Source organism: Passer montanus, unplaced genomic scaffold, assembly GCF_014805655.1.
Source record: "Passer montanus isolate IOZ18808 unplaced genomic scaffold, ASM1480565v1 scaffold55, whole genome shotgun sequence".
In the NCBI taxonomy this organism is placed as follows: Eukaryota; Metazoa; Chordata; class Aves; order Passeriformes; family Passeridae; genus Passer; species Passer montanus.
In genome coordinates, this window is record NW_024370485.1 from 476789 (window position 1) to 490869 (window position 14081).

Genomic DNA, 14081 nt, shown 5'->3' on the forward strand with positions numbered 1-14081 from the left:
TTAATACCATTATGTTAATCTGGTGCCTTGGGAAACAGCCTAATAAAGCACCATTAAGATTAAGTATGTCCTGATTAAATAGAGAACTGAATAAAGCAGAAGGACTCATGTCTGTTAGGCACCTCTATGTAACATCCCATTTAAAAATAATTTGGCTCTGTAAGTGTAAGGGTAACATAGATTTAAGGTTACAGTTTTAGACAAGTGAGACCTAAACAAGGGAACAGAATCTCTGGCACCTCTGTTCTCCTTGTTCTTTCAAAAAATCAGCTTCCATATTAAAGATGCTTGCCTAAAATCAAGCTTACGTGTCAGTTCATAGTTCCTAATTTTCAAAAGGCTGGCAGCCTTGTATGTGCAGTAGTAACATAACTAAACTGCATGAAACATATGTAAGCTGGGCAAGCAATCAATCACAGGAAAGGAGAGAGTCATGTATACACAGCTCTCAAACCTGCCTCTTGACTACAGGGCTTTGTCTGGAGTCTCTGAGCTGAATCCCACAGCCAGCAGGCTTAATTTGGGCATAGTCTTCATGTTGAGGCACATAACATTAAATTCATTTGCACAGCATGTACAGAGGCAGTTGTACAAATATCAGACTGAAAATGCCTGGTAGTGCTGACATAATATGGCCATCTCAACATATATTAGGTCAGCACTACCTTTCCTCTCTTCCTGCAGTAGTCCTGGCTACTGCACTGCAATGGTAGAGTTGAACAGGTAAATAAGAAACTGGTCTCAGCAACTGAGCCTACAGCCTGCCTGGACAGCTTCCTGCCTTCCCCTATCACACATCAGTAATGCATCCAGACTTGACTGGAAAATGGCTGTGGGACCCCGATCCCAAGGAAAGCAATAAAGGAAAGAACAGGCTGGCTGTGCCAGAAAGAGCTCTCTAGTTCTGAGCTGAATTCCTGCCTCTAGCAGGAATTTCACAAATAAAGGGCAGGGAGATGTCTGCTCAATCATCTCTGCTGACATATGCTTCATATGACATTCAGGAATGCAATCTAACATCTCAGTTCTCTGAGAGAGCACCTCAGACCTGGAGCATGGAAAAGACAAGTAGGACAGTGTGTCATCATGACTACATTCACCCCCAGATGAACACACAGAGCACAAAATGACATGAACCAATGGCCACAGCCTTTCTGGTCCTGGCAAATGCACCACTGTGTTAATCGGTTCCTTCCTACCCAGAAGCTCAAGGTCTCAGATGAAGTCACTAACCATCTGTTATATCTAATCCAGGCAATTATTTAAAACAGATAAGCAAAGAAGTCATCCTTGGAAGGACATTCATTTTTGTTTCACTGTACCATGCAAAGGCCTTTCCACCCCACTAGTGCATTCTGAGGCTTAGGTTATTCATCTCATAAGTTTTCTTCACATCTGACAGTATATTCATCCCTGCATATTGCACTGTTTTATTAGTCCATCTAAATTCAGATTGATTATGCTCTTCCACAACTGAAAGGTGAATTGTCCAAGCCTGTGACTTATTACACCTCACTTTAAAGACTGGAACAGAGCTAAATGAATGTATTTTTCCAAGAGCATATGGCAAGGCAGAAAAGAGAAAGCAGGAATGTTGTACCATTCAGGGAAGGGAGACACTGTTTAGGTTTTGCTTATTGACAGAGCTGCTTCAGTTTATGGAGTGATAGGTTCCAGAACTACTGCCAGGTAGTTCTGCCAGGTAACAGTGTGGACAAGCCCCAAAATGCTGTACCATTCAGGGAAGGGTAAAACAGTAAACACTGTTTAGGTTTTGCTTATTGACAGAGCTGCTTCAGTTTATGGAGTGATAAGTTCCAGAACTACTGCCAGGTAGTTCTGCCAGGTAACACTGTGGACAAGCCCCATGGGACACTTCACCTCCTTAATTTGTCCTGATATGTAAACTCGTTGCTCACTTTTACCAATGCTCTGCAATGGTATCAAATGCCTGGATGTTGTTACCTACTCTGCAATATCATCCCAACTGTGAAAGAAGTGCCCTACGTGAGAGCCCTCCTGGCAGTCATCCCAGTAACATCAGATATTAAAATTTAGCCATAGCCTCTTAGATCAGACCAAACATGTTCTGTAATGCCCAGTGGATGCCCACTCAGAGTCAAGCCTTGCTTCCTCCTACTTCTTTACCATCTGCTGATGCAGGGTTTGCTTTCTCAATGATAGTTAGTTTCAATTTCTCTAACAGACTGGAGAAGAAATATCATAGCTCTTAGCTTTTGCCCTTACAGGCAAATCTCATGTTTTTTCTGTGGAAAAGTTAGCAAATATTTACTATGTGACTGGCTCAACAGTCATGGGACAAGAGGGCACTGGTGGGGAGGGGTGACAAGAAGGTGAGAAAAGTGGGAGAAAAGGCCTCTAAGCAGCCTCTAAGCAGCCTCTAAGCAGCCATCAGGACACGATTGTGACATGATTACATGGGTTAATAGAGATTATTACATCAGCTAAAGGCAAACACACCAGCCTGGTACTTCAAGGCCCCTTTCTCTCCTGAACTGATTAATTTTCCCTGTCACAAGACTTTTATTTTATCTTTTAAGAGCAATAAAACATGTTATTTGCAGTTGTGAAAACTCAAGAGTACTTCAAAATTCTCTGACAAGAGTCTCCAGTTAAAATGAGACAAAATGAAAACCTCAAACAGAAAGCTGTGCCCTCAAGACCTGTTCTCTCCACACTGCTTTTTCAAAGTTCTTGTTCGTTATACCCTTCTCATCTGTGAGTAGCAAAGCTTTGCTCCCAAATTTGCAAAAAAGCTTCTTCAAAGGCTGGCACTGAAGAATCTGAAGTGCCCAGCTGTGTATCTGGGTAGAGGAAGGAATGGGATTTTTCATGACATCAGCATAACTCTTCAGATCCCTGCCCAGCCAACTCTCAGAGGGTCCCTTCCTGTCACAGTAGATGGATGACAGAGAAAGAGATAACACACATACAAGGTTCCATTTTCCACATAAGGCTTCCCTGGCAGGTGGAAGTCTGTGTATACACAAATGGCCCCTTCTACTAAAATCCTTGGTTTAATAATGTCACTAAAAGCTTTAAGAAACAAAAAGCCCCCCAAAATCAGGGCCAAGATAGCAGCCCGTCCTTTGAAAGCCACATACCAGTAAAATAAGCAAAATGCTGGAATTGCTCTTCAGTATGGGAAGCAATGGGTTAGCACTGTTCAGCTGATCAGATGAGCCAAAATCAGCTTCTTCAACCTCAGTCTGCTTACAGTCTTCCCAGGAAAACCAGAGCTGCAGGACTTGGTGTCCAAATCTCCCCATGAGTTCAGGGTAGCGCAGGAAGAATTTCAGCAGGAGAGGACAATGGACATAGACCAAGCTCAGATCTGGAAAATTATCCAGGATCCTTCTTATGGTAGACAAAGACCTCTGGTAAAGAGGGAAAGGAGAAGTGAGACAGAGAACAAAATAATCACTAATACTGAATATAAAGCATCTGAAGTGATGAGACTTTACTGCAAGAAACAGTCACACTGCCTTTTCAGCAGACAATCAAACACATCAGTTAAACATCATTTTGTGAAGCCCATTTGCATCACAAAGGCTAAGAAACCTGTAGGCTTTATACAGAGCTCAAAGCTGTGCAGCAGCAAAAAGCCATATGGGAACACTAGAAAGCCTGCTGCAGAGGCTGGAGATGTGTTTGGGAGACCAAGCCATGAAATTCATTATATTCTGTATGTGAATTCACAGCCTATCCAACGCAGTTACACTTTCCACACATACACAAGTTTATTCTGTCATATCTATATTCCCCTGTGTATTTTCATAGTTCACTTTCCAGAGTGTAGATGCACTGCACAATCTTCACTCATTCACTGCTCACCACCTATGCCAAAATACCTTCTACAAGTAGGTTGATGTGAGTGGGGAGAAACCTTAGTTTCAATAAAAAGGCTTAAAGGGGTAGGAATGAAATCTTCTTTTACCACATCCAGGGCTTTTCCTTTGTCCTGACAGACAGCAAGGAGGTAAAGTGCAGCTCTGAGTATGTGTGGAGGGGGACAGTCTCCATGGTCCTGTGCTGACAGGAGAAAATTTCTTACAGCTAGAAATAATTCTGCATCTGGAACAAACCTGCATTGAAGGAGATTGGAGTGGAAACAGTAACAACAGATATGCTTTACCCACCAATCCATGGTATGTAATGGCCACTTGCTTTGTTTAGTCTTGGCTCACCTGTCCCCGAAGGTGTAGGCAAAGTATAAGAGTAGCACAAAGCAGTGCTGCTGGCTGCAAAGAGACTGATCCAAAAAGAAAGGCTCAGGGGTTTCAGACAGGAGGAGAAGGCTTTCAGCAATGGTGTAGTTTAACTGAGGCAGACCCTTCTGCAGGAGCTCAGACATCTCCTGCTCTAGAAATAAAAACATAAGCAGGCAGCAAATGATAAGCAATGTCTATGGATTGACTCCACAGTCTGCATACACCAAGCACATCTCTGGGATTTGGCATCAATAGTGGTGTGAGACCTGATTTAACAGAACTGGCTTTAAGGATGAAAAGACACTTTAAGGATGAAAAAACATAATCTGTTTGAGATTCTGAGCCCTTTGCTGATGCTGCCTGTATGGTGACCAACCACTGCTAATGGGAAAAGTGTCTTTTCTAATGTAGAAACTTTCATCTCATTTGTTTGGGACTTATCTATTATGAAAAGTTACAGTACACACAGGAAAGCTTTACAGAGTATGCCAGAAGGAAAAAATTACCTTAATCTGCAGATGCCACTTGACTGTGGCAAGTAATTTTGTTTCAATTAAGCATGCACAGCTGTGCTAATAAATGCCCCCATGTAAAGATAACCATAGGCAGATGAAATGCATTCTTTCAGGTAGGGATCCAAACTCTTCAAAAGGCATTTTCTGAGTGTTTTCTGTGTTGGTCCTTGCTGGACCAGATTAAAAACAAGCTGGGGAAAAGAAATCTCTCAATCAAGCTTTGTGTGTCCTCCCTTCTCCTTTGTCCTTTTCTATATTTTTTTTCACCTGTTGCCTAAACAGAGTGTGGCAGGGCCTCAAACTAAATGAAACAATTTTTCACTTTCCCCACACTTGCCCTCCTGAGAAGAAGTTCTTGTCTTCTCTGTGGCTGAGTAAAGGTTCAGGCATAAGCTGCAGAGGAAGCTGGAACAGGTGTGATTCAGGACAGGATTACTGTGAGGAAGAGCAGAAAAAGACAGTAAAAGAGGCTAGAAATATCCTCTTCCTACTTCTGATATCACACACTGTCTGCCAGAATCTCATTTTACTGAATGATCACATACAAGCACCTGCCCATCACAAGATTCTAGGAGCCAACCTAGGCTTCCAGGAAAATTATGAGTTCCCAATGGACTGTCAGCTCACAGATGTGGTGGGTGTGTGCAGGCACAACAGTGAACATGCTCATACTTTGGGCCAACTTTGGGCCATACTTTGGATACAGAGGGGTACTCACAACCATCACACCCTGCCTACACGGGGAGTCCTGTAAGGACCCCCAACACTGCAGAGAATGGGAGGTGTTTAAGGGTAGCTCCCAACACATGATTCCACTGGCAAACAAGGGTAGATCCCAATACATCATTCCACTGGCAAACAACACTTAAATTTTTTAGCATTGACATTGTCAAGGATAAACACTGAAGAATGCAGAAATATTAACTAAAAGGGTGAGAACAGCTATTTATAGGTGTTTCTCTCTCTCCAACTATTTCCTTGCAGAACAGACATCTGTAACACACCACCCTTGGCACAGCACAGTGCTCTATTCAGAAACCTAGATCACTTCCACCACACACCATTCACAGGCACAAATGCCCCCACTTGAAGCTCCACACTAGTAAACTGAACTAGAAATGCTGTGTGTTTTGTTTACTTTTTAAATGAGGTACAGTCACAGGAAAGAGGAGGTAAAACATCTCTGCAGACCCACAGAGAGTCTCCCCAAACACTCCTCAACCTAGAAATCATAGCCTCTACTACAGGAGATCTTTTGCAATGCTTGCTACTGTAGTTATTCTCCTTCCCCCCATTTCTAATATCACACCACGAGGAACAGCAACAGTGGTAGTAAATGGTTAGGAAGCCAGAGCTCAGATGGAACTGATGCTGCTGATACTTCTCTTCAGAACAGCCACTGATCTGACTACTCCAAAGTCAGGCTGCTTTATGTCTATCTGTGCAACTCACAACAGAGCACAGAATTCTCACAATGCCATGTAAATCCATCCCCCTACCAAACTGCTTCTCCCACATCAAGCTCTTTCACTGTCAGTAACCATTTACATTTTTCAGTAAGACACAACCATTCTTGAGTCTTTCAGCCTCTCATCTTGCCTAATCAGGAGTATTAGATAAGGCATGATCTACATTCCCATCTGGAAATTTTTGGCTCACTTACAATGCACACATCACAATACCTCTGTACAGAGCAAAATCTGGCCTTCAGCTCCAGTGTCAGGCGGATGAAGGACGAGGATGCTAGACAGAAAGTGAGGCAGAGATGTCAAAGGAGCACAGAACATGTATGATAAGAAAAAGAGTAGGCAGGTCCCATAACCACCCCCACACATCTCCATACAAGCCTGGTGAAGAGGGCAGGCCATCTCAGTAAGAATACATGTATTAGGCTGCCTCTTAGGAAGTAAACTACTCCAAATTTGGGTGTGAGGACAATATCTGAGATTCATTTTTTTTCTCAGGAGAAGTGAAGATTTGCCTGTTTCACATGTTTAGAACAGAGGAATTCTCTGTATCACCTCTCTGATGTGTGAATAAGGCATACAGAGACTAAACTAGGATTTCTACACAGTAAAATCCCACCAACAATTCCAGCGTAATCCCTGTCTACAGGAACAGCCAATTCAATTCTGAATTATTCCAGAGGGAAGGATAAAGCTGACATGACATTCTTATCTAAAATAAAACCTGTCCCATCATCATTGCTAGACCAAATAACTTTTCCATCCTGCTGAACATGACTATGCACTCTATCCTTACTCATATAAACTTGTAATAGAATCCTCCACATAAAGTCTCAATGTTAGGCTCATTGCCTCAGTAATATGCAGTAGCAGCAAGTTCCACCAGTTAAGAGCACAGAGAGCATGATCCCACAACACCCTCATACCCAGCTTCTTGGAGAACTTATTCCTCATGCTTGGCACCACTGTGAAGAGGGTAGTGAGTGTTGAGATGAAAACCTCTGTCACTGATGGGCTGACAGCCCTTTCCAGATAGCTCTGTGGAAAGACAAATACACAGGTGCACAAGATGCTATAAACACTGAAGGCAGCTTCCTTCCTTCCTCCTGCCTGCCCAGAAAGTTAGGTTTCTAAATCCAAACAAATGGGGTAGCAGTTCTTTTAGCAAAATGCCTGGCAGCAGAGCAGGCTCACAGAGCACTCTGAACACAACTAACACTCCCCCTGGCAGTGCTATGAGCTGTGCTGGTAACTCTGCCAGGCATCCCACCAGACAAGAAACTTCTCCTGGATTCCAGCAGGCAACAGTTAAACCTTAATGCACAGTGGCTGTCACTGCTGCCCACACTGCCCTGGAAGTTGCTGCTCTTACAGTTCAGATGGTTAATTCTCCTGTACAACATAGGATATATGTTTAAGTGCAGCTGACCTCAGCAACACTTAACACCTGTGCTTCAGTGTTTCACTGAGCAGTGGCAAACAGGCATTTGAGCTCTCTACAGAATCCAGCCCTGAACTGTTTAGAACAGAATGACTCAACTCACTCTTGTTGAAGGTCACTGAACAATTTTCTCACAGTCCATTAATTTTTACCCAAGTTCAATGAGCAAGAAACAGCACACTGACTCCAGCTTTGCCAAACTGGACATGCACTGCACCCTCCTGTCAGGGAGGAGAACAGCAGTGCCACTGCAGCTGCCTACCAAAAGACTGGTTAAGAAAACACCAACCAAAAAATCTCCAAGCTCCTAACAACTGCAAGAATCCATACAACTGTTCCTGTCACAAAGCACAAACAAACTTTACTAAATGTTAGGAACAACAATAAAAGTCCCATTGTTTTGACAATTCTGCTTGAAGTGTCTTAGGGACTGGCCTGTATGGAGCATTAAAGCATTTATGAATCTCCACAGCTACTTTTTAAATCATGTCACAGCCTTACTAAAGCACAATGTTTAATACTGCCCATGCAGACTGGGCAGCCTCATCAGTACCTTCTAGGTAGAAGCATAGAAATGGTGCAAACCATGGCAGCTGGACACAGGCAAGTTTTGAAAAAGTGGCAGAAAGGGAAACAATAGTTCAGGCACACTTCATTTTCTGACACATCCAGAGCTGCAGTGGATCCCACAGCATGGTAGGTAGGCTATGGGATTGCACAGTCTGAAGAAAGACATTGACATCCACATGGAAACTCTATGAATTTCTGCATCCTCTGAGAGCATACACTACCTTTTGCATGAACTATGAACTTTTGCATGAGGGAAGAAGCATAGAAATGAAATTGCAGGTGCAAACCATGGCAGCTGTCTGGGACACAGGCAAGTTTTGAAAAAGTGGCAGAAAGGGAAACAATAGTTCAGGCACACTTCATTTTCTGACACATCCAGAGCTGCAGTGGATCCCACAGCATGGTAGGTAGGCTATGGGATTGCACAGTCTGAAGAAAGACATTGACATCCACATGGAAACTCTATGAATTTCTGCATCCTCTGAGAGCATACACTACCTTTTGCATGAACTATGAACTTTTGCATGAACTAATTCCATATTTGGTTATGGAAACAGTTGTTCTCAGTTGACTTGACATGCCCTCTTCCCCAAAAACACATTTGTGCAACCCACTCTTGGTGCTTGAAAGCACCTTTCCAGGTACCCACGGAACAGATCATGTTCAAACGAAATCCTACCATGACCATGGGGATGCAGAGGCTGTCACAAATCCTCAACAGGAACTCAGAGAAGTTGCTTAGTGTGTCTTTGCTCTCAGAGTTGGGGGCAGTGAAAGCATTCTCCTGGGCCATGAAGTCACCCTGGAATTCCACTGCTAACCTACAAACACACAGTGGATAACAGAGGAAAGAGGAAATCTCCTCACTCTGTAAAGGAAGCCAGGAGATACTACATTTTAATCACAATTTTCACCATAAAGGACCCAGAAACACTCAATGGGTTGGAAACAGAGGAATCTGGCAATCACACTCAGTTACCTCTTGAGTGAAGCTATTAAAAGTCATCAAGGTTGCACAACAGTACACATTGGGAAAGGAAGACTTAGTTTCTGTGAAGAAAGCATGTGCTGTGAGAAACTCTGGTGTGGCAAGACTGTTTTCAGCCATACCAGAATGCCTCATGCACAATACAGCAAACCTTGTGAAAATCAGCCATGGGACTATTTAGCTGATATAAAATCCATGACAGAACCTGAGTGTCCTCTAACATGACCCTGAGACTCTAGGTCAGTGCAGAAAGAATGTCTGATTCTGACTGAATTATCTCAGCCAACCCACATGATGCAAGGCAAAAACTAATTTGGCCAGACCACCCTAAAAGCTGATCCTGATTCATCCTGATTCATATTCAAACTCATCTACCACTGTCTGATGTGCAGCTAGGGGTGCCAAATAGCTCTGATCCAGCAAAAGAGGCAAAGCTGGTCCCCATAAACCCACTTGCAGTAACAGGTGACAGACACAAGCAAATCCAAGGCCAGCATCTGGAGCAGATTTACATTTGTTAAATGGTTAATCCCCCCTGGCAGTGAAACCACATAGCACAGGAATCTGGTTTCACACATACCTTCCAATAGTTCTTACATTATCAGCAGTTTTGGTGAATTTTCAAGCAGTCTCTCAAAGCCCAAAGACATGAAATAAACTGATAGGTCCCAGGCAAATTTCATGGGAGACATATTCAGGTGTCACAAAATTTTCACTATTAAAACATACCCCTGACTTTGCTGTTTCACTGACCAATGCCATGCACTGAATTCACCTGTGATATTTCTGTGGTGGGGCTGGGTGGAGGAACAAAATCACAAGAACAGAAGAATGGACAGACATGGAAACACACCACCCACCCGCACACCTTCCTGACTTGTCCTCACCTGCAAGCATTTCTGAAACTTTCCAGGGTATTGAGCAAGAACTGACCCTGTCTCTGAGGAACTCTACCAAGATTTCTGTTTGCCGAGTGACTCTGAGACACTGAGAACAGGAGATCACCCTGTTAAAGGAGAGAAGTCTTTAAAATCTTACATCCACTTTCAGAAAAAAATAGCTTTCTCCTCTGACACCAGCAGCAGGAGGATCAACAGATTTCACTTCACTTCTTCACACAACAATTTTTTTTACTACTGTGCTTTCCCCAGAGATGGCAGAGTTAAACACCTTGTGTGCTCTTCCTAGGGAGGACAGAGTTACAGAGCTATTAATTCTGCACTGCCCTGTCTTTACAGCCTGTATTACCATGATTTGTTCTAATCTGAGTTTTAAGCATTTCAGCTAATGGAGCTTTAAATCCTTCTGAGAAAACTTTGTACTTTTAAAAATTTTCTTTCTTTCAAATACTCTTCAGACAACACAGAATAGTTCTTCTCCTTGCTTAGCAATGAAATCTTAGAAGTTCTTCTACTTTGGCTCAGAGTTTTAAGCAGCTATCCATGTACTAATTCTTGTTCCCACACAGCATCCCACTGAGTTAAGCCTGAAGCCAACTGAAGCGTCAGAGTTAATCATTTGCTCAAAGTGGGAACAACTTGGAATTCAAAATCTGCCTTTAAGCCTTAACTGGTTGTGGTGGTCTTCTCCATAATACCAGAGGAGGGCACAGCTATACACTCGTGCCTGGCAGTTCAGAACTCCTTCTCCATTTCATGCTGAGATACCTTGGCAGAGGTATCACCATCTCCTAATTTCTCCCTTTAAACACAGCCTGCATATCCTCACTATCTATTTTCCTTCCTGTTTCTAAAAGCTCCTAATTCTGAAAGGGACACCTAGCTTTGATTTCCTTCCTGTGAAGCTCCTAATTCTGAAAGGGACACCTAGCTTTGTGTGTGTGTGTGGAAACTGACTGGCCAACATCTGCCTATGGAACAGAAGGCACTTCTGCCTTCTTCAGGCAGAGAAGGCCAATATCTGGTACCACAGAACTTGGGTCTAGAAATAGTTCATGATGAATTTGGAGCTCTGCTACTCCTTTGAGTATTGAGGTGTTCTTCCCGAAACTGACTGGCCAGCATCTGCCTATGGGACAGAAGGCACTTCTGCCTTCTTCAGGCAGAGAAGGCCAATATCTGGTACCACAGAACTTGGGTCTAAAAATAGTTCATGATGAATTTGGAGCTCTGCTACTCCTTTGAGTATTGAGGTGTTCTTCCCACTACTGGCACGAAATCTAAACCTACATGGCCCTAAGATTACAGCAAGAAGGCTCAGCCCTTTTCTTTTCATTAGCCATCTGCACCTGGGGCTCTTCTCAGAAGTGCAGAGGTCCCAACAGCACACCACACTAACTACAGATGCCAGGAACAGGAAAGAAACTATTTATAGTTCAAATAGTGGCTAACAACTCCCTTGCTGAGGGATCACAGTGCATATATGATGACACTCTTGATCTGAATGGAGAACAAGAAATGTTCATTGCAGAAAAAATAGATTGACCAATGCAGCCTACAAGGTGAGGGTGGGAAGATGGGGAAGTTCAAATGGCTTTGGAGTACTGGAGACATAAAGAGAGTAGCATGCTCAAGTAGTGCCCCACAGAACTTCACTGATTTAGAAGGATATCATTCACTAGCATCCATCTTCATCCGCATCAAAGTCTGGTACCATCTCAAGGCAAGAGGATCAGAAGAAATAGCAGAGAAGCAAACAGTCACAGGGGATGTAAGCAAGGGGATGGAACATAAATAAAACATCGACATAGGAAGACCATTCCTGTCCTGCTCAGTCCTACCAACAAGCAACAGCTTCTGACTTACTGCATGCCTCTTACTACTCTGTGGTGGGGAAAGGTCAGCACATCGCTTCAGCACTGCCTCCAGAAGCTTCTGCAGTTCTTCATATGGGACTGGAGGGGAGCTCAGATGGTCTTTCCTTAACAAGTGAAGACAAAGACAAGATGCATAGTCCCTGCAGGGGACATTTCCACTAAGAAGGCAACACCATCAGAAATAACTGCTCTTCTGATGGAAATATGCCACTGCCACTTCTCTCCAGCAAAGCATAGTAAGGTTACAATATCTGAATAGTGCCTTCACCCACACATAAGCCCAAACACACCCTCAGTGCTCTGTCTGCTCCCACTACAGTCAGGAAGCCCATGACTGTCCAGAGTCTTATGTTTATTATTCTTATCCATCTGGATGGGGCACAGAGTGACAAAGCCACAGCAGCTGCTGTACAAGCCTGCCTGGAACACCAGGTCCTTGCTGCAATGACTTGCTGCCTGCCACAGCTTCACTGCTCTGGCAGCTTTCCTGAGGTGGGTGGGAAGTTGGCTCTGCTGTACCCACGCCTGCCTCAGCCACAAGTCCCACTGCAGAGCACGTTCACCCACACAGCCACAGGGGAACTGCAAAGCCCAGGATGGTATCAACAGATCTATCTGAAGAAATGTCTGCAAATACATTCCTGCCTACCTCAGGAAAGCAGCCAAAGCTTTCACAGCCTCCACTGCCACCTCCAGCACTGGGCAGTTCACTGTCTCCATCAAAACATCAATGGCTTCTATGCATACACCTCGGTTTGTGAACAATTTGATTTCCACTGGTTGCCTGTGAAGACAAAAAAAAATAAGCAAGGAGAATGCTGTCAGAGTTAGGCAACTGCAGTGCCCTTCCCTCATTTCAGCAAATGGACAGCTGAGCCATGAGACTGCAGCCATGTTTTTTCAGTATTGAGAGCCAGTTGCCCTCAAGGAGGTATTCTCACACTTGAGCAGGTAGAGGGTGTGCTATAAAGAGGAAATTTCAGCCAGTCTAAAGCACTGCCATGATAAAACATCCACAGCCTGGATAACTGTGTGACTACTCCAGAACACAGTCATGAAAAGCACAAGAAAAACAAGCTTTGTAAAATAGAGTGATCTCTGTGCCTACGACTCTATGTTCAGGCCATCTGCTCTGGCATTTGTGAGTTCATCTAGGAAGGAACTTATATTTTTAAGTATACAAGCAAACATCACCATCCTAGAGGACAATGCCATGAGAATAGCTCCTCTCACTGCCTTCCTAATGCCAGATGCTGCCAGGGCAGGAACCTTCACAAACTTGAAAAGTAAACAGGAAAATAAACACAATCCAATTTCTTTGACAATCCTTCTCAACAGTGAGCATTTTGGTCATCTGTGGCCCAACACCTCTGAGCATTCAGCATGAGAGCATGGAGGGACAACAGGCCATTAATCCCATTATTGGAGAGAGCTGTGTAAATGGCAGACTGTGCTCATTTGGCTCCTGCAAGTCAGGGCAAGTTAGAAGGGCAGGAGGAAGACAGGCAGTTACATGCAGACAAGAGGCCCAAACAGCCTGCCAGAGGGTCCCTCCAAAGTGAAGCAAGAAAAGCAGCACAGCATGACAGGAGCCAGATTTGGGAGCCAAAACTATTCCCTATTATTCAATTTTCACAGTCCTGCCTGACTGAAGAAATCCAGGAGCACATGGTCTCATGCACAAATGGGAAAGCAAAGTGAACTTCAATGGAAATTACACTAGCAGCCCAGTTACATGGCAAAAAAGGAACAGAGGGAGAACCACTCTTTTTAGTCACTCAGTGGGATGGAACCCAGCTTCACAGCCACCTCACATTCTGCTGTGAGAAAAAGCTGTGAGGTGGGCATGGCAAGGAAAAGGACTTGTGGAACTCAGGCATCAGGAGTGATGCAAGTGATGCACTGAACTTCCAAGCTGCTTCTACTCACACTGGGTAATTCTATTAATTATCTGTATTCTATTAATTCTGTTAATCCTCTGTATTTTCTTTCTTTAATCACTGACCTTCTGAAGTAAAACACATCAGGAAGAAAAAAGTCTTCACTGACTCATGCAGGGAAGAAGGGATGGAGGAGTCTTGCTGACTCATTCA

General features: G+C 43.7%; 1 protein-coding gene across 1 annotated transcript in view; it reads right to left on the reverse strand.

The window, feature by feature from the left end:
• Positions 1-14081, reverse strand: part of MEI1 (meiotic double-stranded break formation protein 1) — a 38531-nt gene that overhangs the window by 13714 nt on the left and 10736 nt on the right. The window contains exons 10-19 of the mRNA XM_039725240.1: positions 12638-12772; positions 11978-12092; positions 10100-10218; positions 8904-9045; positions 7140-7251; positions 6430-6490; positions 5085-5182; positions 4209-4383; positions 3959-4106; positions 3126-3398 (exon numbers count right to left, since the gene is read on the reverse strand). Of these exons, the coding sequence (XP_039581174.1) occupies positions 3126-3398; positions 3959-4106; positions 4209-4383; positions 5085-5182; positions 6430-6490; positions 7140-7251; positions 8904-9045; positions 10100-10218; positions 11978-12092; positions 12638-12772 (1378 nt within the window). The remainder of the gene's footprint in view (positions 1-3125; positions 3399-3958; positions 4107-4208; positions 4384-5084; positions 5183-6429; positions 6491-7139; positions 7252-8903; positions 9046-10099; positions 10219-11977; positions 12093-12637; positions 12773-14081) is intronic.